At 48.1% G+C, this 27,671-nt stretch overlaps 1 protein-coding gene across 1 annotated transcript in view; it reads left to right on the forward strand.

The window, feature by feature from the left end:
* The window catches only part of FBXO28 (F-box protein 28), a 162,404-nt gene extending 135,670 nt beyond the window's left edge, over nucleotides 1–26,734 (forward strand). Inside the window, exon 5 of the mRNA XM_086927964.1 lies at nucleotides 24,157–26,734. Coding sequence (XP_086784090.1) covers nucleotides 24,157–24,545 — 389 coding nt within the window. The 3' untranslated portion in view covers nucleotides 24,546–26,734. The remainder of the gene's footprint in view (nucleotides 1–24,156) is intronic.
* Nucleotides 26,735–27,671: the final 937 nt, after the last annotated feature.

Consider the following 27,671-nt stretch of genomic DNA (forward strand, 5'->3'; position numbering starts at 1 on the left):
ACCTACCCCAGGATGCCAAGCAGAAGGCCGAAAAATTGATCGAAGAAGGGAAGAACGCGGCAAATTCTTGCCTTAAGACGGCCCTGGACGGAGCAGACACCGCCAGCAGGCTAATGATGATGGGTGTCACGGAAAGGAGACACGCCTGGCTCAGGATCTCAGGGTTCAAACCCGAGGTACAACACAGTATCCTGAACACACCGTTCAACGGCGAAACACTTTTCGGAGCAACGGTTGACGACAAACTATGCCAACTCAAAAAAGATAACGAGACTGCAAGATCCATGGGGGCATTGCAGTTCAGAGGCAACAGAAGAGGCACCCCGGTACATCGCACCAGGCCTTCCAGCAGACGCACCAGGCAGACTCGCAGGCTCAGCAGGGTCACCAGAAGCAGTCCTGGCAATACCAACCAAGGGGTCAGTCCTTTTGAGGGAGAAATGGACGTGGCCAGAACAGAAGAGGGGGGCAGCAGCCCACCTCGTAGTGACTTCACACTCCCCCGGGTGCCCGACCACAGAAAAGATCCCAGGGGGACCACGTACGAAGGGGTCAGGACAATCTAATGACCTACGACCACATGACAATGTGAACAACAAGGACCCCCTGTTCAAATACTGGGTTCGTAATACAGGGAAATAACAATGTGAGAAAAGAATAGAACATTTGATAGTACAACCAGGGAAGAGACCAATATGTAAGGCACACAAATTAATTAAAAATATAACAATTCAGATGTATTAATAAAATTGCATTCACAAAAGTTTATACAAGAACATATTCATTACACAAAGAATACACAAAAATATGTATAGCTAAAATATTTGTAACACAATATCACAAAAAATTACTTAAAACATAGGTGGCAAACAATACAATTTGTCGACGCGCGTTTCGGCGTTGTCAAAACGCCTTCATCAGGAGCCACATACAATCTGTAAAACATGTTTTTTTAAAAGAGACAGTTAGAAACATTTCTTAATAAAAAACTCTTAACCAACAAACCATTGTTAAAAATATATCTTTGTGCTTACATATTATGGCCAGCCCTACACAAGACAGTTACCATATGTAACTGAAACTGATACAAGCTAGTTCATTTATATTAAATATAAATGAACTAGCTTGTATCAGTTTCAGTTACATATGGTAACTGTCTTGTGTAGGGCTGGCCATAATATGTACATATTTTTGTGTATTCTTTGTGTAATGAATATGTTCTTGTATAAACTTTTGTGAATGCAATTTTATTAATAAATCTGAATTGTTATATTTTTAATTAATTTGTGTGCCTTACATATTGGTCTCTTCCCTGGTTGTACTATCAAATGTTCTATTCTTTTCTCACATTGCTACGACCACATGACACCAGTGGGAGGAAGATTAAAGTTCTATCTCCAGGAATGGAGAGAAATAACATCAGACAAATGGATCCTAAACATCATTCAATTCGGATACTGCTTGGAGTTGGAGAGAAAACCAACGAACAGAAAACCAAGGGGGAAGCCACCAGCAAAAGAACAGCTGGCGAGGCTTCAGGAAGAGGTGCAAGAACTTCTACAAAAAAAGGCCATAGAAAGAGTTCCCTTCAGGGAAAGGAACAAGGGAATATACTCAACGTACTTCCTAGTACCAAAGGTCGACGACAAAATGAGACCCATCCTAGACCTGAGGGTCCTCAACAAATTCATAAGAACACAAAAGTTCAAAATTACCTCCTTGCAGGAGGTGCTGCCGCAGTTGCAGGTCGGAGACTTCATGGTCACAATAGACCTCAAGGACGCCTACTTACACATACCAATGAACGGGAAGCACAAGCATATGCTCAGGTTCGCAATCGGAGGAGGCCATTACCAGTTCACAACGCTGGCCTTCGGACTGAAATCAGCACCGAGGGTTTTCACGAAGTGCCTCGCGGCAGTCGCAGCGCACTTACGAAGACAGGGGATACACGTATACCCTTACCTCGACGACTGGCTGGTGAAAGCAAATTCGTACCAGAAGTGCAAGCAGCATGCACATACAGTGACGAGCACACTCATAAACTTGGGGTTCTCCGTCCATTGGAAGAAATCATCAATGGAGCCGGAGCAAGTGAAGATCTTCCTGGGGGCAGAGATCAACACCTTACAGGGCAAAGTGTTCCCCAGCGAGAAGAGAGCAAGGGCACTGGTCAAGGAAACTCGCCTATACCGGAAGGGGCAAGCTCGGACAGTGAGGACTGCGAGCAAGATCATGGGGATGATGGCATCATGCATCCACCTAGTGCCGAATGTGCGGCTCCACATGAGACCCATGCAAGAATGGCTGCAGGAACAATGATCACAGGCTTCGGGCAGTTGGGAGGATCTTGTGGTGGTGACGCACGCAGTGCAGAAGGAGATGGCATGGTGGACCCTGGAGAACTTAAGAAGGGGACAGCCTCTTACACTCCCAACTCCGACAGTGACCATCACCACGGACGCATCCCTGAGGGTATGGGGCGCTCACATGGAGGAACTCAAGGTGAGGGGTCTTTGGACGCCAGCAGATGCGACAAAGCACATCAATTACCTAGAACTAAAGACAATCTTCCTTGCACTGAAAGCCTTCCAGACAAGACTGTACAGGCAGAGGGTGTTGCTACAGACAGACAACACCACGGCGATGTTCTACATCAACAAACAGGGTGGAACACAGTCAAAAACGCTTTCGACGCTGGCGCAGGAGATATGGAGGTGGGCCATCCCTCTCCAGATAGACCTGCTGGCCATACACCTACCAGGGAAGGAGAACATTCAGGCAGACTGGCTGAGCAGACAGACCTCGGCATCCCACGAGTGGGAGCTCAATGCTCAGGAGACAAGGAGGCTGTTCAACAGGTGGGGAACACCATCAGTGGACCTGTTTGCAACACGCCAGAATGCGAAATGCCGAAACTTCCCATCCAGACAACACGAAGAAGGGTCCCTTGGGAATGCCCTATGGATAGATTGGTCCGGGAAATTTGCATACGCTTTTCCCCCGATACCACTGATACACAGAGTACTGAGCAAGTGCAGGGAGAGCACCATGACCCTGATACTGGTCGCGCCGCAGTGGGCGAGGCAGACATGGTACTCGCAGATCATGGAGATGTCGCAGGGTGCGCCCCACAGATTCAGCAGGAGAAAGGACCTGCTCTCCATGCAGAACGGAGAGGTGCTGCACCCAGAACCAGAGAGCATGAGCCTAGTAGCATGGCTCCTGAGGACATCGAATTTGCACATTTGAAACTGCCAGAGAGCACCCTCAGGGTCCTTCGGGAGGCACGAAGGCCCAGCACAAGAAAGTGCTATGTCGCAAAGTGGAAAAGGTTCACGATGTGGTGCAGGAGGGAGAGACTTCACAATAAAATGAAGAAAGACTCCACGGTACTGAAGTACCTGACACACTTGCTGGACAAAAAGCTCAGCTCGTCCTCCTTGAGAGTTCACCTGGCGGCTATAGTGGCATACACAAGGGGTGAGATGGGCAGAAGCTTCTTCACATCACAAGTTGTAAAGAGGTTCCTGGAAGGAGCAAAAAGGATTGCACCACCCAAGCGGGTGCCACCACCGGCATGGAACTTAAACGTCGTCCTGACGGAACTCATGAAGGAGCCCTTCGAGCCGCTTCACAAGGCCTCTTTGAAGATGCTAACTATGAAGACTGCCTTCCTGGTTGCAATTACGTCCTTACGCAGAGTGAGCGAGCTGCAAGCGCTAACGCTACAGGAGCCCTACTTACAAATACACAATGACAGGGTGGTGATGAGGACCGACCCACACTTCATGCCGAAGGTGGTGTCCAGGTTCCACATGAACCAGTCCATACAGATACCGAGTTTTTTCCAAAAACCAACCACTAGCGCAGAGCGAGCTCTGCATACCCTGGACGCCAGAAGGACGGTCATGCATTACATCGAAAGGACAAAAGGACACAGGAAAACGAAACAGTTCTTTGTGTCGTTCGCCAACAGTTACATGGGCAAAGCAGTCACTAAGACCACTATTGCACGATGGATCGCGCAAACAATCCAACTCTGCCACAAAAGGGCAGGAGAAGAACTGGCAGAGGGGGCACGCGCCCACTCCACTAGGAAAAAGGGGGCTACAATAGCCTTCCTGGCCAATACACCCATACAAGACATATGCCTGGCGGCAACATGGGCTTCGGTGCACACATTCACGGAGCACTATTGCGTGGATGTTCAGATGAACAAGGAAGCACAAGTCGGACAAAGGGTGCTCCAGCATATATTCAGAAACCAGAGCTCATCTTCCACCCAGCCACCACGGAAATGAGAAACCGCTACGAAATCTATGCACAGCATAGTGAATCCAGAAAGATTCACGCTGCAAAACGAATAGTTTCTTACCTGTCGGTGTAGTTTTGCAGCTTGAAGATCTTTCTGGATTCACTAGCGAACCCACCCACCTCCGCCAGAAAGATGAGGCTGGAGAGTGAAGAGGTGGTCAAAAGAAAAAAAAAAAAAAGAAAGAAGGGAGATAGGAGGAGAAAAAGTAACAGAATATAAGGACAAGTGGTAAAGAAATTATCACCTGAATAGAACATTGCCATTGCTTCGGAAAAAAAGGAAAGACGGAAAAAAGAATCCGAAGATGGCGCCCAAGAGTGGGAGCTTCCGCAGGAAGCATGCCGACGTCACCGGAAATGCACCCGAGGAGGTGTGACGCCGACGCCCACAAGGGCTACAAAAAAAAAAAACAAAGAAAAGACTACGAATCCGGACCCAACCACAAGACCGCGGAATATGCACAGCATAGTGAATCCAGAAAGATCTTCAAGCTGCAAAACTACACCGACAGGTAAGAAACTATTCGATCTTGCACAGCCTATGCTTCACCATCAATACAACCAATTCCCATCTCCAGCCCCAGCAAGTACAGCACTTCCTCATGGACATACTCGACTCTCCATTAGGGAAAACATACTACAGCCCAGCAAGGGTTCAAGAATTCCAAATCCTTCTACCTCATTTTCAAGCCTCCTAAGCATGATGGCCTTGTGCATCGCCATAGTCTCACATGCCAGGTTACACATGAGTCCGTTTCAGGAGGCCTAGCGACAATGCAGTCACAGGCAGGCCGGTCAATTGTAGATCTGAGGTCACACTCATTGCTCTCTACAGTGGTGGAATACAAGCAATCTGTTGCAGGGATGGCCCTTCCTGGACCCAGTTCCGCAAGTGACCATCACCACGGGTGCCTCCCTCACCAGTTGGAGAGAACACCTTCAGGATTTGATCATACAAAGAGTGTGGATTCCTGAGCAACTGGATTCACACATCCACCACCTGGAGTTGTTAGCAATCATGCTAGCCCTATTCCTTCCTCTCATTCAACACAAGGTAATTCCAGTCGGTACCGATAAATAAAACCACCATGTTTAACTTACAGAAGTAGGGTGGGACACACACTCCCTGTAGTTGTCTGATGAAGCTCAGAGCATTCGACTGTGGGTGATACATCACGGAGTCCATCTCATACAGTACGTACCCGGGGTGGACAATTACTTTGCTGACCTGCTCAGCAAGAGATCAAAAAGTCCACAAGTGGGAATTCCACCCCCAAATCCTATTCCTGTTCTTCCACCATTGGGTGTTCCCCTGCTTAGAACTGTTTATCTGAAAGAGACACGTTAGTGATTAATTCCTTACCTTAGAATATCCCCAGGCGTCCGACTGGATCCGGAAATTTTTTCGTAGCAGTACCCTTGCACGTCAGTAGGCGTCGTCTGCGGCTCCGCGTCCGTCGTCGGCGCCGTGATGACGTCGTCGGAGTACTTAGACGCCGCCTCCGCGTGCTGACGGCAGTTCTTCTTTTTTCCGCGCCAGCAATTGCAGATCTGGAAAAAGCAGTAACCCGTAGTCAATTTTTGACTAACTATTTGGGATCATTTTGATCATCTTTTTGAAGTCGTTTACGACTCCGTTGATGCCATAGGGATGCCCGGGTTTAAGCACTGTGAGGATTGCGACCGCACGATGTCGGTCACGGATCCTCACCGTCTGTGTCTAACTTGCCTCGGCGTCGACCACGACGACAAGACCTGCTCCGACTGCCGGGCCCTGTCTTCGAATGCCAGGCGGGAGCGGTCCCGCAGGCGACTCAAACTCCGGCAGTCGGCCCGCGCCGCGAAAGGTCCCGGTCCCACGGGAGGTCGAGGGACAGGTCGCGGGGTCGGAGCCATCACAGCTCCGAGAGTCGGCACCACTCTTCCTGGTCGAAGTCGTCGACAGGTAAGAAGCACAAGAAGTCGAAGAGGCGTCATCGTTCTTCTGACTCCCCACGACGCGGCCGGGGGTTCGGGTGGCACCGCCCACACGGCTCGGTCGGAGTCGCGGGCGCCACGTCCTGCCCCACACCCTCCGGTCCTTGGGTGAGACGCGACGCCGGAGGAGATCGAGAGCTTCCTCATGGCCATGAGGTCCCTTTCTCCTCCGACGGGCTTCGCGGCGCCTTCGGGCCCAGCGGACCCGTCTTGGGGCCCTAGCGGGTCGGCGGCTTCGGCCCCGAAGCCGCCGGCGCCGCAGGGCCTGGCGCCGCAGGGCCCCAGGATCCCGACGCCTTTGGGCTCGGCACAGCCGGGCCCCACTGGACCCGCTTCGGGATCGGGGTCGTCGCCGGTGGACCTAACGACCCCCCCGGCGTCGGTCCGTCCGGTGTCACCTCCGGCGCCGTCCTCGGGCGGCGCCTTCCCCGATGCCTCCCTCGCTCCGGTTCCGGCGTCGGAACGGCGCTGCTGGGCGGCGCTTACGACGCCGCTTGGAGAGTTTAGCTTCTATGAACCGGCCTCATCATTTGACAACCCTGACTATCAGGCGATGGGTGAAGAGGAGTAATGGGAGGGGGCTGAGGACCCTCTGACCAGAGAGTGTCAGTCTCGAGAGGACTAGACAGGTGACCTTGGGGATGCCAGTGGTCTGGACACATCACCAGACACTTGCTTTGTCTCACCTCCTACCGTGGCTTCGGAGGAGGGGGCAACCTACAGTGTGGTGTTGATGAGGGCAGCCAAGGCCTTGGGCCTTGAGCTCCCCGTCGCGGCCGTGAGGATTAACCTCCTCACTGAGGTCCTTAAACCACAGTCAAGCTCGGCCGAGCCTCTGCTGTCCTTTAATGAGGCCTTGACCGACGTTCTTTTGGGCACTTGGTCCAAGCCCGCTACGGGTTCGCCCGTAGATAGGAACGTGGCCAGACGCCACCGCCCGGCCCCGGGCGACCCATGTTTCCTGTCCACCCACCCCACCCCCGAGAGCCTGGTCATCCAGGCATCCAATTCCTAGACCGCATTCCTGTCAGCTCCGCCGGACAGGGAATCCAAGAGGTACGAGCAGTACGGTAAAAAGATCTTCTCCTCCCTTAGTCTGGGACTGCGGTCTTCCAACACCGCCTGCCTCTTGGGCCGCTACACCCACTCTCTGTGGGATATGGTCGCGGAGTTGCTGCCAGAGTGTCTGTTGGAGGTACGGGCCAAACTCGGCCAAGCCCTTGAGGAGGGCCGGGATGCAGCAAGATATTCTATCCAGTGTGGGCTGGATACCACCGACTCACTAGGTAGAGCGATGGCAACAACGGTGGCTGTTAGACGCCACGCCTGGTTGAGGTCTGCCAACTTTTCGGCCGATGTCTAGAACACACTATGGACATGCCGTTTGATGGCCGTCTCCTTTTTGGCGACAAGGCAGACCATGCGCTAGAGCGCTTTAAGGACTCCAGGGCTACGGCCAAGTCCTTGGGCCTTTCGGCCCCGCGCCAGCAAACGGGTGCCTTTCGCTCCTTTCGTGGCCAAGGAAGGGGCGCCCCCACACGTGCTGCCAGCCACGCACGCAGACTAACATCCAGCGCGGTGGCGGCCGTGGAAATCGCTGTGGCGGCGGTCGGGGACAACGGCGAGGCCAGTCCACACCCTCCCCCGCAGCATGCGCCTCAAAACCTTCCTAGTCTGTGCTTTTCGGCCCATGTGACGCCAGTGGGGGGCAGGGTTCGCCATCATCACTCTCACTGGCGCACTGTCACTTCGGACAGGTGGGTGCTGCAGATCGTCCGAAGGGGCTACTCCCTCCCCTTCGAGACGACCCCCCAAGCCATGCCACCGCAACACCACCGCGTATCGGGGGATCATTTGCGGCTTCTGCAGGAGGAAGTTTCGGCCCTCTTGGCCAAGGGGGCCAGAAGTAGGACGTGGTTGCTACTCCCACTACTTTCTGGTACCCAAGAAGGGCAAAGGGGGCCTACGCCCTATCTTGGACCTACGGAACGTCAACGGCTTCCTCCGGAAGAAGAAGTTCAAAGTGCTGACTCTGGCTCAGGTCTTAGCTGCCCTGGACCTAGGAGACTGGATGGTGGCGTTGGACTTGCAGGACGCTTATTTCCACATCCCCATCCTGCCGGCCCACCGGCACTACCTACGGTTCACGGTAGGCCACGAGCACTTTCAGTTTACCGTGCTCCCATTCGGCCTTACCAGCGCCCCTCGTGTGTTCACGAAAGTGTTGGCGGAGGTCGCAGCTCATCTGCGCAGGTTGGGGGTTTCAGTCTTCCCCTACCTCAACGACTGGTTGTTGAAGGCGGGCTCGCCCCAGACAGTCGTCAGCCACCTCCAGACAACGGCAGACCTCTTGCACCAGCTGGGGTTCTCCATCAATGTGCTGAAGTCACCCCTGTGTCCCTCTCAGAAGCTCCTTTTCATTGGAGCGGTTCACGACTCGGCGCAGTTTCGGGTTTACCCACCCGAACAGCGGGTTCGGGATATACAGGCTCTGATTCCGATCTTTCAGCCTTTATCCCGAGTTTCAGTCAGGTTGACGCTGCGGCTTCTGGGGCTGATGGCTTCCTGCTTCCTTCTGGTGCATCACGCCTGTTGGCGGATGCGGGCTCTGCAGTGGGACCTGAAGTTTCAATGGGCCCAGCATCAGGGCAACCTGTCCATGTCCTGATCTCGGAGGGCACTGCAAGACAGCTGCAGTGGTGGCTCATGGACCGCGATTGGGTCAGCGGCAGATCCCTCTCCTTCCCCCAAACGGAACACGTAGTTGTGATGGACGCGTCCCTCCAGAGCTGGGGAGGCCACATGGGAGAGGCGGAGATCAGAGGCCTCTGGTCTCCGGCGGAGTCCCAGCTCCATTTCAACCTTTTGGAGCTGCGGGCGATTAGTCTAGCACTGAAGGCATTCCTCCCCTCTGTCCGAGGGAGTGTAGTGCAGGTGTTCACGGACAACACCACCGCCATGTGGTACTGCAACAAACAGGGCGGGTGGGGTCGTGGACCCTCTGCCAGGAGGCTCTGCGCCTCTGGCAATGGCTGGAACATCAGGGCGTGACCTTGGTGGTTCAACACCTGGCAGGTTCTCTGAACGCCAGGCGGACAAACTCAGCCGCCGGTGCATGATGCATCACGAATGGCGTCTGAACTCGGACGTGGCGCAAGGTCTCTTTCTGCAGTGGGGAGAGCCTTGGTTAGATCTATCCGCCACCGAAGAGAACGCTCAATGTCATTAATTCTGTGCGTTGGAATTTCCAAGGCGGCACTCGCTCGGAGACGCTTTTCGTCACGAGTGGAGTTGCGGTCTGTTGTACGCCTTTCCGCCTATACCACTTCTGCCCAGAGTGCTGAAGAAGAACAGGCGCGACCGGGCACAAGTCATCCTTGTGGCTCCGGACTGGGCACGAAGGTACTGGTATCCCGAGCTACTCAGTATGTCAGTCGATCCCCCGGTTCGTCTGCCTCTTCAGGAGGACCTTCTGTCGCAGCAGCAGCGGACGGTCCTCCACCCGAACCTGTCCAGTCTCCCCCTCCATGCTTGGAGATTGAGTGGCGACAGTTGAGGCCACTTGCCTCCTGAAGTTTGTAACATCATTCTGGCAGCCAGGCGTCCCTCCACAAAGTCGGTATACGCCTGCAGGTGGAACAGATTTGTGGCATGGTGCACAGCAAAGGCTGTGGATCCTCTCTCTGCCCCTCTCTCTGAGGTTCTTCTCTTCCTTCTTTCTCTTGCCCAGCAGGGCTCTGCTCTGGGCACTATCAAGGGCTACCTTTCTGCTCTTTTAGCCTTTTTGAGGCTGCCTGATCAATCTTTTGTTCAAGTCCCCTATTGTTAATAGATTCTTGAAAGGCATCACACATACGTTCCCTCCTGTTCCCTTTGTGATGCCTCAGCGGGACTTAAACCTGGTTCTTACTTTTCTGATGTGTGCTCCTTCGAGCCACTCCATAACTGTCCTCTCCGCCTTCTTGCTTTGAAGACTGCCTTCCTGGTAGCCATCCCCTCTGCCAGGAGAGTGAGTGAGCTCCAGGCTCTATCCTGTAAACCTCCTTTCCTTTCGGTCCATCCGGACAAGGTTGTGGTGCGGACAAGGCCTTCTTTCCTGCCCAAGGTAGTCACAGCCTTCCACATCGGGCAATCCATCACCTTGCCCACCTTCTTTCCGCCTCGCATCCCTCAAGAGAGGAAGAGAGGCTCCACCGTCTGGACCCAAAACGTGCGCTCTCTTTCTATCTGGATCGCACACGCCAGTTCCGGGTGGATGACCAACTCTTCGTTGGTTACGTGGGCGCTAAGAAGGGAAAGGCAGTACACAAGCGGACCATCTTGCGGTGGATCATCTTGTGTATCCAGGCGTGCTACTCCTTGGCTAAGAAGGAACCCCCTGTTGGGCTGAGGGCTCATTCCACTCGAGCCACGGCTACTACTACTGCCTTGGGACGAGGAGTGCCCTTGAAGGACATTTGCCAGGCGGCTACGTGGGCCTCGCTGCACACGTTTACGAGACACTATTGTCTGGACAGCCAAGTCCGGAGGGATGGCTTCTTTGGCCGTTCCGTCCTCCAGGACTTTCTGGTGTGATTATTGGTTCGCAGACCCACCACCGGGGTTGGTATTGCTGGGTTATCTATTCTAAGGTAAGGAATCTATCACTAACGTGTCTCTTTCCGATGCACAAGTTACTACTTGTGTAACGATATATCTGTAAGAGACATTAGTTAGTGATAGATTCCTTACTGACCCACCCATCCTCCCCGTTCTGCGAACCGATATCTAGGGTTAAGGTCATCCCCTTTCAGGGCCCTAGTTTCAAGGCCCTAGTTTCAAGGCACCAGTGTTGGTTTTTGGCATAGCTCTGCGTTTCTGGCGCGGAAAAGCGGTGTCTAAGAACTGAGGTCGATTCAGAAAAGGGGGTGGTGATGAACAGAGTGTCTGAATTAAGCAGACCACTCTTACCCAGTCCAAAGATCAGGGCTTGATCCATCACCGTTATTTAGCTCACTGCACCATCCCAGCTCAGAACCTGGCTATATGCAAATTAGTCTGTCCCTGGCCCAGTGCATCATGGGAACAGGGCAGACCAAACTACCAAGCCAATTCTTCACCAGAAAGGAGACAAGCTTCCGGGGACCGGTTTCTGGCATGACCAAACTACCAAGCCAATTCTTCACCAGAAAGGAGACAAGCTTCCGAGGACCGGTTTCTGGCATTTCAGCCGTCGTCTGCCCGGCTTGCTTGAATCCTGATGGTGCAGTGAGCAAGGGACTCACATCTGAGCATACCCTTCCACGCTTATGGTGGACAAAACGATTCAGAAAAGGGGGTGGTGATGGACAGAGTATCTGAATTAAGCAGAACACTCCTACCCAGTCAACAGATCAGGGCTGTGTCTAAGAACTGAGGTCGATTCAGAAAAGGGGGTGGTGATGAACAGTGTGTCTGAATTAAGCAGACCACTCTTACCCAGTCCAAAGATCAGGGCCTGATCCATCACCGTTATTTAGCTCACTGCACCATCCCAGCTCAGAACCTGGCTATATGCAAATTAGTCTGTCCCTGGCCCAGTGCATCATGGGAACAGGGCAGACCAAACTACCAAGCCAATTCTTCACCAGAAAGGAGACCAGCTTCCGGGGACCGGTTTCTGGCATTTCAGCCGTCGTCGGCCCGGCTTGCTTGAATCCTGATGGTGCAGTGAGCAAGGGACTCATGTCTGAGTATACCCTGCCACACCTATAGTGACCAAAAACGATTCAGAAAAGGGGGTGGTTATGAACAAAGTGTCTGAATTAAGCAGACCACTCTTACCCAGTCCAAAGATCAGGGCTTGATCCATCACCGTTATTTAGCTCACTGCACCATCCCAGCTCAGAACCTGGCTATATGCAAATTAGTCTGTCCCTGGCCCAGTGCATCATGGGAACAGGGCAGACCAAACTACCAAGCCAATTCTTCACCAGAAAGGAGACAAGCTTCCGGGGACCGGTTTCTGGCATTTCAGCCGTCGTCGGCCCGGCTTGCTTGAATCCTGATGGTGGAGTGAGCAAGGGACTCATGTCTGAGTATACCCTGCCACACCTATAGTGGCCAAAAACGATTCAGAAAAGGGGGTGGTGATGAACAGAGTGTCTGAATTAAGCAGACCACTCTTACCCAGTCCAAAGATCAGGGCTTGATCCATCACCGTTATTTAGCTCACTGCACCATCCCAGCTCAGAACCTGGCTATATGCAAATTAGTCTGTCCCTGGCCCAGTGCATCATGGGAACAGGGCAGACCAAACTACCACTGCGCAGACGACGGACGCGGAGCCGCAGACTTTCCGGATCCAGTCTGACGCCTGGGGATATTCTAAGGTAAGGAATCGATCACTAACTAATGTCTCTTACAGATATATCGTTAAAAAATGCAGGATGTTAAGGCACATCACCTTTTCTGATGTCTCTTGATGGGGTGCTCTGTTCAGAACTAATAATCCGTCAACATGCTTCCTCTGTGTAGTATGGCTGGGAAGGACGTGTACCATTTGAAGAGCCACAGCCATTGCTCTTACCAGGCTTTTCCTTTTTCACATTATCATCATTGTGTAGAAGGTTTCCTGCTTTACTCTAACAGTCTTCCTGCTGCTGTGTGGTAGTTGGTGTAGGATGATTGTTATAGCTCACCAATAACATGACTGTTGTGTTTTATATAAAAAATAAGAAAATAGTCCCACTACCCCTCAGTTTATCTGGCCATTGATTTGAGCATCCCCAGAGAAGTAGCACTGAGCTGTGCATGTAGTACGGCCCAACACACTGGCATATATCCTCAGCAGGTTAACAATGGCTCTCATGAGTGAGAGGACACCTATCCAATCTTTTTTTTTTCCACCTTTGGTATTAGTTTGGAATCATTTCTGTCATATACAGCAGATTAAAGTTCTAGTCTGGGCTTTCAGTTTATAGGCTAGAAATCGTAATTTCATCATCCTTCTCATAATACCTCTGGTGTGTTTATATATAGTAGTTTGTAGGCCGCATCTTTCATTAAGAGGCTTTCAAGTTCGCCTCCGGCGATGCGAATGCCGGTAAACATTGTAAGTGAAGTTACTTTTATGTTTGGTCTCGAGATCTGAAATTTGCTTCTCCAAGTCATCCATGTACTGGCGCTGTACACGCTTAAAACTCGTCAACTCTTCCTTAACAGCATCCCAGACAGTGTCCCAGGACACATCTCTCTCTGCATTTTCATCAGAATAGTAACTAATGTCTAAAAATTGTCATAGCGACCGCAATAACATAATCTATCTCCGGGGTCGATTTTTCATCCACTACTCCAGGCAAGATTACCTTTGGGCTCAGTGCAACATTAATATCTAGCTTGGTACATAAAAAAAGTTTTGGATTTCATTCTTAAAAGGATTCAAAGAAGCACATGTTGCAAACATATGCACAATGTTGGCACTAAACATTGAACAACGAGGGCACTTAGTACCCTGCCCCGTGCTCCACTTGGCAATTCTTGCAGGGGTATTATAAAGCATAAAGCAAGTTTTAAAAAACTGAATTTGCAGATTGGCCGACATTAGCACTGTTTGGGATAAGTTGAGTGCTTTCGCAAATTCATTTTCAGTCACCGTCCGCTTACCCTGTCATTTCATTCACTGTTTGTCGAGATCATCTTTATTTTCACAATTCAACATCTGATAGATTGACCCAATGCAGATTGTGTCCTCAGCTATTAGCCGATCCACCAGGGAATTCTTATCAAAGCCACTGGGCCCCCCCGCTTTCCGCAGAGGGTAATCTCTTACTTGCAGGTACTTAAAAAAACTCGTTGTTGTTTATGCCGAATTTTGTTTTTAACTTCTCAAACCGAGACCAGGCCCGCCGGGGAGAAAAAGACACCCAGTTTATCTATACCTGCCCCAAATCATACATGCATATAGCAGTCTTGAAGATTCCAGGTAAGTTTGGATTATTTAAAATATGGGTATAAAAGTTCAGTCTCCCCAAGCCCAGCATCTTCCGTATTACAACCCATGCCTTTGCCGTGCCCAAATGGCACTTGAACGTAACTTTTTTACAGTAGTTATATTCGACTTGCCTTAGCAAACATACCCAAGCAAATATTTCGTACATGGAAGGGGTAGTATTGGGCACTGCCGCTTGTAATGGTCCCATCAGTAAGATCTGGCTATATTGCAATAGTGAAGCCCAGTAGTACAATCTGAGGTTTGGGAGAGAACACCCCCCACCCCCTTCCCCCGGCTTAGAATAGTCCCATAAAAATCTAGTAAAAACTGCAGCAAAGATTTTAAAACATTCACTAGGGAATTCTAATGGGATTGCTCTAAAAAGTACAAGATTTTCGGGAAATAAATCATCTTTATCAGATTTCAGCGGCCTATCATAGTAAGGTGCAAATTATTTAATCTTACCAAACCTTTCTTAGTTCTATCTGCAAAAGGATCTAGATTAATATTGACGATAGATTCAACTTTTCCAGGAGATCTAAGCACCCAAATATAGTGCTTTCTCCACCACTCTGTTATCCACTAGTACAATGGTGGAATAACAGTAATTTGCGCTATTTTTCTTAAAAAAGGATCTATATACAATGCAAGCAGGAGTGGGGAGCAAGGGCACCCCTGTCAGGTACCTCGAGTAATCGTCACTGCTCCTGTCAGGCTATCCCATATACAAACCCTAGCCGTAGGTTTTTATATAGGGCCTTAATTCCATGCACAAAACCTGGACCAAAGTCCCTTGCATACATTGCCTGCCAGAGGAACTGCTAGGGGACCCTATTGAATGCTTTTTCGGCATTTAACAACATCGGAGCCATAGGGTCTGCTGACACTTCCGCTGCTTCAAAAAGTGATATCACTCATCGAATATGGTCAGTGCTGTCCCTACCAGTGATGAAACCATGTTGTTACTGAGTCACCAGTTTTTTTAATGACCTGGGCAAATCGAGCTGCCAGAACCATGGAGTAAATCTTTGAATTACCATTTATTAACATGATTGGCCTATAAGAGCCAGGCTTGGCAGAAGGTTTATGCTTCTTCAAAAAAGACAGCTATTTTTGCCATGAACCACGAATCAGGAGGTGTAGAGCCATTGAATATATGATTAAAAAGTGGCACCATCTGATCTTTCAACTGTGGTGCAAAGGTTTTGTAAAATTCTGAAGGGGGTTGTGTCCACGCCAGCCGCTTTGCTGGGGGTGGGGGGCTAGGGATTGTGGAGATTTCATTAACATATTGTAGAACTCAGTGATGTCATAGAATGACATCACTGGGAGATTCTGAGAAGACAGTCAGTTGAAGCTGGAGGTCGCTGTACATTGATGTAGATGTACTCTTGAATAAATGCACTTTATTAATCGACCACTGCCTCTGTGGTTACTACAATTTTTGGCGACGAGGATGGGATTGGGTGTAAGGAATAGATTTTAGTTACGGACAATGGAGTTCAGCTTCTTTCTTCTGTCATGACGGAGTTTATCACAGGATTAGGTATTAAGCATGAGAGAGTGGCCCTATTTAGACCACAGGTTAATGGATTAGTTGAGAGGGTTAATCGTATCATCATGGACAACATCCAACTATCTTTAGCTAATGAATTAAGGTGGAAAGGGGAATTAAGTTAAGATGATGTGGGCACATAGGGTGACTCCCCGCTCTGTTACAGGTGTGTCACCTTTTGTGGCTTTGAAAGGAAGAAAACCGGCAACCAAAGAATCTCCTGTGTGGTTGCAAAAGAAAGATCAAGTTTGGGTAGACCGGGAACGAATTGCAGCAAGAGTTAAAGGATCTCAAGAATTAAATAAGGAAGATTATGACAGAAGAAAAGGGGTGAAGGGTGTTAAAATTGTTAATGATGACTGGGTGGTTACTAGAAAAATGGAATATGTAAAAAAGGGAGAGAGCAAATTTTCTAAACCACATAGAGTAATAAAAGTGATGAATTCAGTGGTGACTCTTGATGATGGAAAAGAGTGGAGCATGGGTAGTCTGTGCAAAATTGATGTTCCTAATTCAACTGAATGATTCTTTTGTAATTGTTCATTATAATATATGGTTTTCCTCCTTTCCATTATTTAATGATATTTTGTCATAGTTGTATGTTAAATTTCTAAATTTGTTAATCTTAACATATATAGTTTATCAATTTTGTGTTGAAATTCTTTGTTAGGGGGAGATGTGTGGAGATTAAATGAACATATTGTAGAAATCAGTGGTCATAGAATGACGTCACTGGGAGATTCTGAGAAGACAGTCAGTTGAAGAAGCTGGAGGTCGCTGTACATTGATAGATGTACTCTTGAATAAATGCATTTTATCAACCACTGCCTCTGTGGTTACTACAATTAGCTAGCAATATCTCTTCCCACGTTAGCTCTTCTTCTAAGATTTCACACTTTTCTAAGGATAATTTGCTTAACGGTATTGCTTCCAAAAAACCCTTAATTCGTTCAGGACTTACCCAATTTCCCTCTGTGTACAGGTTTTGATTAAACACTTGAAATGCCTCTCTGATTTTATTAGTATCGGTAACCACCACAAGAGTAGGATTGCTTATTTCTCTGATCTTGCTCTTACTGCCAGATGGTGCCCTACCTGATCACTGCACTCATAAGATCTTTACTTCCAGGCAATATACTTAGCTGCTGCCCTGTCTGCAAAAATTGCCGCCAGGTCTGTCCTTGCGAATACTACCTTAGTTTGTGCTTCACTTCTATCCCTGCGTGCTGTATGGTCTTCACTAAATCCTCCTCAGCTACTACTAAATTATCTTGTTTAGCTTGCATCATCAGCCTATCTGGCTTTCCTTTATTCAATGAGAATGTTTAGACTGGTATTAGCTACAGCATGGCTAGATCCACAACCCCCGCAGTTCCAACTTTGGCTTGCCCGCCTATTAGCTATTTCCTGTCTAAAAAAAGCAAATTATGCCTGAAAGGGTGCTAAAACAAAGAAAAAGGTCTGCTAATATGGGCGCTCTTATCTAGATTAGAAATTTGAGGGGGTTTGAAATCATAGGAGGGATTGCCCTGGCTCTCTACTACTACTGCCGGTTTTTATCTCGGTCAATTATTATTATTGTCACTCCGGCATATTTATTCCCCACGTTGCACTTAAAATAATGTTTTGCTGCTAACAATTTTGCTTTATTACTGCTGATTTTACTCTGCTCTCTTTCCAGTTGATGTATCAAAATGACTTTGTGCGGTTTAATGATGTTCTACCCTGTCCGGGGGGGGGGGGGGGGGGGTGAGAGGGGAGGTGGTTGGGGGTTTTCATGGTTATTGTTATGAAAGGTCAGAAATGCGCAATAAAGATTATTTAGAAAATAAAATAAATAAAAAAGAGAAAAGTAACTAATGATCTCATGCAAGACTGTGTCCCGGTAAGCCATCTCATTTATCATGGATTGGATCCTGGTGGGTTCTCATGAGTGTAATCCAGTTCAAAGGTGGCATAGACTTGATTCGACAAGATCTGGTTGCTGATCTTAACAGTTATGACCTTTGACAAACGACATCTCTGAAGCAGAAGAAAACAATTCTCGAGCAGTCTGTTAACATTAGTCTCTCTTGTTCTCATGCAAAGCCACCCATACATCTGATCGATCCAAGTCTTGCATACCCTTCACAAGAACTGGGTTCAGATCTCTTGTACTGTATTAAAAGGCTGTGCGGTCAAGGGGAGGTATTATTAAAGTCATTCCAATAGTCAGTACCCCCTTCAAGAAGGAGGCATGGCCAGAAATAATGAGAAGATCAATTCCTTATGGTTATTGAGCCCTTAGATAGAAAAGAAGGGGAGCCACATGCAAGCCATTGTACCCAAAACACCGACCACTGCCCACATTGTCCGTATATTTAGAGTACACTACAAAGCTGAAACCTCTACGCAAACAAAAAAAACGGTTCTATAATTATTGTCTAGGTTTGGGATAACACTCCAAGCTCAAATGTTCTTCGCAAGCAAAACAAGTTTGGCTGGTGTTTTCTGTTGCTTTTGGTATCTGTTTAAAGGGTTTCTCTTTTTATGTATTGCCTACACAGCACTTGTGCTGTGCTGCAGACGTATTTTTTACAGTTCAGAGGACTTACAACTCGCCCACAACATACGCATACCTTTAGTTGTTGTCATTGTCACTCTCATTGTATATTTCAATTGCTTAGCTCCTCAATATTGCATTGACCCGAGTACTCCTCACCCCACTATGCCACTCATTCCACTCTACGCCACTCTGCGCAATTCTACTGTACGCCACTTCACCCCACTACATTCCACCATACGCCACTCCATTCCACGCTATGCCACTCCACTCCTTCACGCCACTCTACACCTTTCTCTCTGCCACACCACTGTACATGCCACTCCAATCTATACCAATCTACTCTACGCCACTTCATACCAGTGTACTCTATACCACTCCACTCCAGTTTGTGTCACTGTGCCACACCCCTCTACTCAGTGCTACTCAACACCACTCAGCAAAATATTGCACTTCGCCACTCTGCTCTTCGCCACTCTGCTCTTCGCCACTCTGCTCTTCGCCACTCTGCTCTTCGCCACTCTGCTCTTCGCCACTCTACTCTTCGCCACTCTGCTCTTCGCCACTCTGCTCTTCGCCACTTCGCCGCTCTGCTCTTCGCCGCTCTGCTCTTCGCCGCTCTGCTCTTCGCCGCTCTGCTCTTCGCCACTCTGCTCTTCGCCACTCTGCTCTTCGCCACTCCACACAATGCTAACCTATGCCACTCAACTCCACTCTGCACCACTCCACTCTACTCCACGTCCCTCTACTCCACGTCCCTCTACTCCACGTCCCTCTACTCCACGTCCCTCTACTCCACGTCCCTCTACTCCATACATGCTACTTTGTCCCACGCCGCTCTACTCGACCGCGCTCAACGCCACTCCACTCTGTGCCACTCCAGTCTACTCCACTCTTTGCCATTCTATTTTATGCCACACCACTCTACACCACTGCATACCAGTCTACTCTGCGCCACACAAGTCTATGCCACTGCAGTCTACAGAATGCTACTCCACCCCACTCTACAACACTCCATTCAACTCGTGCCACTCCCATTCTGTCACTACATTTCACTCTACTCTACTCCACTTTACACCGCTCCACTTTTTATCATTTCCACTCTATTCTACATCATTCCACTCTTCAACGCTCTACATCATTACACTCCACTCTACAACGCCCTACATCATTCCACTTTACTATAAAACTCCCTGCATCATTCCACTCTGGGCCACACCACTCTTTGTCAATCTACATCACTCCACTGCACAGTGAGCTTATCTATGGCACGCCACTCCACACAATACCATTGTACGCCACTCCACTATATGCCACTCCATGGCATTCCATTACACTCCACTCTACGCCACTCTGTCATTTCACTCTTTGCGACACCACTCGATGCCTCTCCATACCAATCTACTCTACACCACTCCGCTCTACACAGTGCTAATCTACGAGACACTACTCTAGCTACGCCACTCTATGCCACTCCACGCAACTCTACTGTACGCAACTCCATTCTACTGTACACCACTCTACGCCATTCCACTTTGTACCAATCTACTATACAACACTCTACTCTATACCACTTTATACTTTATCATTCATACCGCCACGTTGACCCTGAATACCTCAACCAACCAGCGAACACCAGCCAAACCATCACTACATGGTCACCGCTCACCGTTCTGACCAACTCTGCCATCAATCAATCATTCAACAGCTTTGGTCCTGCAGTTACGTGGGATGGTAGTCAGGGCCAGTTGGGTGGAGCGGAGGTTTCTGGTGGCTACGTGGAATGCGAGTCAGTGGTTGAGGTACGCATGTCCTGCGTCATGTAGGGCTTTGTAGGCGTGGGTTTGGAGCTTGAAGGTGATTCAGAACTTGGACCTGCACCCACGCCAACCGACCACGCTCGCAACCTGGGCATCATCCTTGACAGCCAACTGACCATGAAAGGACAAGTTAACGCAGTTGCCTCCTCCTATTCCACACAGTTCACATGCTCTTCAGAATCTTCAGATGGATCCTAACCAACACCAGAAAGACCGTCAATCAGGACCTCGTCACCAGCATCTCCACCCAGCTCCTCAGGAGACTACAGACCATACAGACTGCTGCAGCCAGACTCTTCCTGGACCTCTTAAAACCTACCCATATCGCCCCCCTCCCCATTCCCTCGTGAGAGACCTCCACTGTCTCTTCATTCAGAAAAGATATCAGTTCAAGCTCCTCACGTACGCCTAAAAAGCTCTTCACAACCTAGGACCTGCCTACCTCAACCATCGACTGAACTTCCACCAACCTGCAAGACACCTGCGCTCCTCTTTACACACTTTCGCACACACCCGCTGCATCCATCGCAGCTGTAGCAGTGGCAGCTGCTTCACCTACATTGCCGCCAAGACCTGGAACGACCTTCCGCTCCAGCTTCGTACAGCCCTCTCGCTGGCAGATTTCAGAAAGAGACTGAAGACTTGGCTGTTTGACTGAGACACAGCACCCAGATACGCAGAGGGGTGATAGTGCTGCGCTTTACAAATGCTGTTTGATTGATACGCCACTCCACTCCTGCCTATGCCTTGTTAGTCTACGCCACTGTCCTCTTCGCCACTCTACCCTAACCCAGTCTTCTCTATGCCAGTCTGCTCTGTCACTCTACTGTACGCCACTCTCCTCCACGCAATGCCACTGACTTTTAGCCATGCATAACTGCAGCTAGGCTAGGCAAGACCTATTGGCTTTGCCGATGCTTGTTTGAAAATAACGGTGTGAAATCTAGCTCGGTCTAGGTTTTGACTATTCTGTAGGACTTTATCTCGTGGCATTACCAATTATCACAAACATCTTACTTAAAGTCCTTATTTTCAGAGTATGGTTACTTATGGCCTCCTTTACGATTTCAGGTGTACCTTCCATTCTGTATATTTGCCAGCACCAGTATAGGAAAGTATATTGACCAAAGTTGTAGGCCCGTCCTTTGAGTGGATACATGGGCAATATAGCTTTGAAGGTGGCAACCAAAAGTGTTGTACAGAGTTCCCCAATGGGAGCTAGAAAATTAGCTCAGCCTATCTTCTCTCTCACTCAATAAAAAGGTGGGGGTAAAGTGCATGGTGTAGACCCTTTTCAGAATGTTAGGATACCTCACACAGGCTAACGGCAGGACCACAACTGTTGTCCCAGCCGATGACCGTCCAGCGTCATCATCGGTATCCTGCTCCTGCGACAGGCTGGCGGTGCAATGCCCGTCGGGCAGCAAGGGAAGCTGCACTTTGGCGGAGATCTTCTATTCCGAGCCAACGGGTGTGTGGGTGTGAGGGGCCTAAAGAAAGTGCAATAGTGAGCGTGGTGGTGTGTTTTTTTTATAAAAAAAGTCAGTAGAGTCCTAATAGAGAAGATTTTATTGGTCAGGCTCACTGCTTTATTAAAAAAAGTGAAGGGGTATTAAGGAGTGGTGAACAATGAGACCAAACCTTTATTCAACCCTTGTTGTGAAAACGGTCAACATGTTTCTCGCCCTAAGGGCGATTCATCAGGACCTTTGTGCTCATATAATTGCTAGCATCCTCCGGATTAAGAGGACACTGGTATACGACCTGTATAGTGTCGTTCGGAAACGGTTCCTTATGAGGGACCTCCCGTTGTGAATCCTCTTTAAAGCCTCACGGGCTGTCCAGGTGGGGCCAGCAGCGAGTGAGGAATTCCTCAAAGGTCGCTGGTGGCAGGCATCTCTGCACCTACCCCTCCCACAGGAACTCAGATAACTGGACAGCCGGCCATTAAAGAGATTCAACTCTTTAAAGAATGTTATATCACTGTACATTAACCATCCACAACCCAGCTTTCTCTCTCCTTACTCGTTGGCTTTATGCACATTTTTGGCTATGTACAGCACACCGCTGCCTTTTGGCTGCAATAAACATATATACAAATATGGAGTCTGTATTGTAACTGTGTTCATAAATTGGACTTTAATGGCCTGTTTTCTGTTAATAGGTGTGTACTAAGCATAACTGCTCAGCCCCTGTAGGCTCCACGAAGTTACTGAATTATCTATTTTGTCTGAATTAAAATTATTCAGTATGTGGGTGTCATTTTTAGGTATCGCCTGAGCCAGCGCATGCGCTACTCTGGTGAGACTTTTAGTAAGTGCGCTTTGAAAATGCTGCCATTGCCTGGAGCTTGCGGTTACACGTCCGGGATCAGACGTCATCTGACTTTCCTCAGGCGCCATCTGGCTTTCCACCTTTCCACCTTTACACTCGTAGCGGCTTTCATCGCTCGCGATTACTTTCACTTTCAGGGCCGCGCGGCCGTGTCTCTTTCATGGCCGCACGGCCAATGCTTGTCCAAAGATGCATTGCAGTGTGACCCTCATCCAGGCCTCAAAAAGAGCGTGCTAGAGGCTGTTGGAGGGAACATGATGTCACGCCCTTGAAGGACGCAGTAAATTATGGTGCGCCTAATGATCACCACCACACTTAACATGCCCACCTCACTTGAAAGAGCAGCCAGTAATGAGTTAAGTGTTTGTGTACATCAGCATACAGTAGTGTAACCGCACTCCCGACTTCTTTGCCGGCGGCATTTATCATCCTAATTTCTCCTTAGCCTCTCGAACTGTTTCTGCAGTTGTGACACACACCATGCTTCTGCAGGACGGCAGCGGCGCCGGTGATTAATGTGCCCTTTGCCTCCGTAACAGCCAGCGATCAGGAATTCGAGAAACAGTCCCAGACAATTAGCGGGCTGTTAACCTCAGTCAGGCCATCGTTTTCCCCCTTCAGCGTGACGCACCCTCCAGACGGTGCAAACTATGTGCACAGTGTCTGCAGCATTCACGCTAATGATGGCACCCTGTTCATTGTCAAGATAAGAGCGTCCGTGTCTGTCTCCTCCGTTCCTGGTTTACACTGCATAATGTAATAATCATATTCACACATTAGTATATATAATGCGGTCCATTAATAACTGGCTTAAGAGTCAGCACTGGGCTTTCACTCTAGCATACCCCTTTCCCCATAAACAGTTCCTTCCTTCTTTTTCTTCTCCCTCTTCTTTCTCCTGTTCCCTTCTTCCCTTTCGCGTTTTTTCTTCCCTCCGTTTCTAACCTCTACAGTCCATTCCTTGCTCCTCCTTCTCCTCGTTCCCCGTCATGTTCCCTTCTTCTCCACCTGCTGCCTCTCGGTGCTTCAAAGTGTAATGTAAGCGCTATTCCTCCCATGAGGGGAGAGGATGTGGCGTAACGGCCAGAGCTGCCGACTTTTTAGTTAGAGAAGCAGGTTCGAGTCTCGGCACCCTGCTCAACACTGTGATTCTAGGCAAATCACTTCATGTCCCCCCGCCTACTAACAGTGAATATGCCCTTGTGTAATATAATTGGTGCTAATGTAAAGCGCTTCAATGCATTAGAGTTGAGTTCGCGCTATCTAAAACTACAGAAAACAAGCATTTGCATAGCCAATGGGTCTCGCCTTTAGGACCTTATATAAGTGTTTAGCCATGCAACAGTTAATGTTGTTGCACCAAGGATATTGTGCTGCATAACTAAATACTTACAAGGTCCCATAGGCGAGACCTATTAGCTATGCCAATGCTCGTTTTACCTGCTCTCTTAAGTTCAACAAAACACAGATTCACAAAGTAACTGGAATAACATATTTATACCTTTGTCATTTTAATTAATTGATGCATTTCTCAGGGAATTCCTAATATTCTTATATATTGGTTTACATTATTTTTCAGTTGAATCTGGATTATCATGCTGCCTTTCTTTATTTTTTTTCCAAGTATGAGACAGTTGACTTGTTCTTTTAATTTTCTCAGTTCCAGGCCCTTCAGCAGCTCTTACAACGATGCAGTTATTCTCCAAACAAAACCCCTCCAGACAGGAGGTCACAAAACTGCAGCAACAAGTGAAAGCGAACGGTACAGGAGTGACTGTACTTCGTCGAGAGATGACCGAGCTACGCACCAAAGTGCAGGAGCAGCAGAAGCAAGTGCAGGACCAGGACCAGAAACTGCTAGAGCAAACCCAAATAATCGGAGAGCAGAATGCCAGGTTAGCCGAGCTGGAGCGCAAACTGCGGGACATAATGGAAGGCACAGTGGAGAACACTTCTGGACAGACTGACGACTCCCCGCAGAAACGCAAGATGGCTGCCGAAGCCATGGACTCGTCTAGGAAATCTAAGCGCATTCGGAACAGGAAGTAAGAGCTTTGCAATGGAATTGCATCTGCGGAAGTGAGAATGGAGGCTGTACAGCTGTCGCTGAGATACTGTGGCTGGATGCGTGGCGTCTTGAGGGACAGAGCTTTCGGCCATACCACAAAGACTTGAACAGTAATTTTTCTTCTCATCGTTGAGACTCTTATCTCCCACCTCCCCTTGCTTCTGTCTGGGTGGGCCTGATGCACAAAATGTTATCATTTGCAATAGATTTATACTAACCAGAGCTGGTCTATCATGTTTTTGAAGAGTTTATATATTTTTTCTTGTGCCGATACGTTCACAATATGCGTTGTGTTGAGGAGCATGCGCAAAAAGCTCCCTGGGTTTGAGGAAGAAATAGTCGTGACTGGCTAGGAGTAAAACTTCTGCCAACGGAAATGTCCTGCTCGCTTGAAAGAAAACAGACTTTTTTAAGTACAGTTTAGCTCAAATGAACAGTTGACTTTTATTTTTTCCAAGTGACCTTGTCTGGAATGTCTTATAATTTAATAATCTTGGTATCAATGTTAACCATTAATATAAAAATCACTCTGCAGTGTTACCTGTGCATTTTGAAGGCACCTGGCTGACAACATTTTTACCTGTATGTAACCCCAGTTCAGTTGCCGATGAGCTATTTTCTACATGTGCATGATTAGATTGTATAGTGAACTGCCTTGCCAAATTGTTGACCCATGCTGCTCCACTGGTGATCTTCCGCTGATTGGATTCTGCAGGTATAAACCAGTTTCCGTCTTCTAAGCATCTACTTTCAGCATAGCTCCTTTCCACACAGTCTGTAGGGCTGGCAGGTGATTTTCTCTGTTTTACAAACTTTTACAAGAAAAAACCTCTGTTGATGGCAACTTGATGTCTACTTATTGTAGATCGGGATACTTTTTAGACAGCTACATTTTCCTTGTGTATTCGTGTTCTTGAGTCCAGGATGTCTAGCTTGTTCATGTACTCTACTTTAGATTGCTTTTGAGTTAAATCACCACCACACAGAACCTAATTCTCATAGAACAAACATAACACGGCCTGTGTGTCTGTCTTTGTGGGCAGGCACTTTTTGAACCCGCTTCGAGGAATGAATAGAAGTAATTTCAGGCCGCTGCGCTAGCCATGACTCTTTAAACTGCTGTATGTTCTTAAACGTATTACAAGCTCTTGTGTTTCCTAACTCCAAAACTCTGATTAAAAAAAAAAAAGTTACTCATCTTTTTGCACTTATTTGAATTTCTAACTGGAAAAGCAAGTCTTGCACTGTTTAGACTTCTGATTGGTCACTTTCACAATCTAATAGTTTACAGTCACTTTGTCCCATCTCAAATTGTATATTTATGACACTTTATAGCAATATTAGTAATTACTCTATTGATGTACTAAGCTGTGCCAATGTTTCTGTAAATTGCTTTTAAGAAACAGTGTACATCGGAACTGGTAAAATAAAGAACCATGCTAAGTAAAGTCAGAGACTTAAACACGCACACAATGGAGAAAAGAGCGTACTTGGCCAATGATCCTGAATTGGGCTTGTGTATGTAGTGCAAATTAGATTTCATTTTGTTTCCCCATCTCCCTTTTACATTATATGCTCACACTGCTTGCAGCTTTGTTTAACAAAAATACATGTACTGTTTGCTTAGTTTCCTTTTGAAATTGTCATCTTTAGTGTAACCGTTAATGTTTATTAACCACATATACTTGCATCGTACTCTTAAACCTTGTTATTCCTTTACAAACCTGTTCCGGTTAAGTTAGGTTCCAATATAGGAACCAGTGTAGACTGAGGCTGTGTCATTAGTAAAGGCGTGACTTTTCTTAAAATTTGAATGTTCTATTTTTTGTTTGGAGGAGGAATGTCTACATTACCATCGTATTGCAGATGTTTTACGTCTTGTGTTATTTCCTAGAATAACATCTAACTCAGGCTGCTGGAACAAGTCTTCCAAAAGGCAAAATATTTGCAATTTCTTATCCAAAATGAAGCTGTCCGGTTTTATGGCTTGCTTAGCTATGCTGTAGTTGATCGATTGTTTTAATTCAACCCTCAATATATTCATTCTGGGGAAATGTCCTTCTCAACAGGTTTCACTGCCTAGGATATAGGGTTTGTATTCAGTTAACAGCAGTATGTCCTCCGGGTATGTGTTATAAAACTCCCTTGAATAAATATGTTCATAAGTGTGTTTATTTTCATTTGTTTTTTTTGTGTGGGATCTTCATATTATGAATATAAAAATCTTAAATGGCTATTTAGACTCCCCCTTCACGGACGATGAAGTAGCGCAGGCGATTAGAGGGATAAAATCCGGTAAGGCGACTGGTCCTAATGGGATACCAACAGAATTGTATAAGTTGAATGCCCAGAAGTTCGCCCCGTATCCCTAAGTCATGTTCCTGGAGAGCAAAGAGAAGGGTCAGCTCCCGTACGACCAGCGTGTGGCAAATATAGTGGTTATTCATAAAGCAGGTAAGCCCAGGACTCAATGCTCTTCTTATAGGCCCATTTCACTTCTTAATGCAGAACCTAAAACCTTGGCAAAACTGCTTGCTACCAGATTGGTCAAGGTAGTCACAACCCTGATACACCCCGTTCAGTCAGGCTTCATGCCGCATCGTAACACGGCTCTGAACCTGCGGAGGCTGCATGGGATTCTTGGGGGTTCCTCGAAGATACAGGAGCCGGTGGTCCTAATGTCTTTGGACGCCACTATGGCATTTGATCGGGTTGAATGGAACTATTTGTTCGCGGTTCTGGTGAAGCTGGGGTTTGGAGGGGAGTCTATTGGGTGGGTGCGGTTATTATACGCTAATCCCCTGGCCATAGTGGTAGTTAATAACTGTAGCTCGAACGATTTCTCACTGGAGAGGGGCATGAGACAGGGATGCCCGCTGTCCCCGCTACTCTTCGCACTGGAGCCGCTGGCGGTGTGGGTCAGGTGGGATCGGTCGATACGGGGTTTGCGGTGGACACCAGACTGGGAGGATAAAATTTCATTGTATGACAATGATATTCTGCTCTATCTTACCAACTCCAGAGCGTCTTTGATCAGTTTCCTGGATGTGCTTGCCATCTTTGGTAGGTACTCCGGATTTGCTATCAATTGGTCAAAGTCGGAGCTT

Source organism: Lissotriton vulgaris, chromosome 6, assembly GCF_964263255.1.
Source record: "Lissotriton vulgaris chromosome 6, aLisVul1.2, whole genome shotgun sequence".
Classification (NCBI taxonomy): domain Eukaryota; kingdom Metazoa; phylum Chordata; class Amphibia; order Caudata; family Salamandridae; genus Lissotriton; species Lissotriton vulgaris.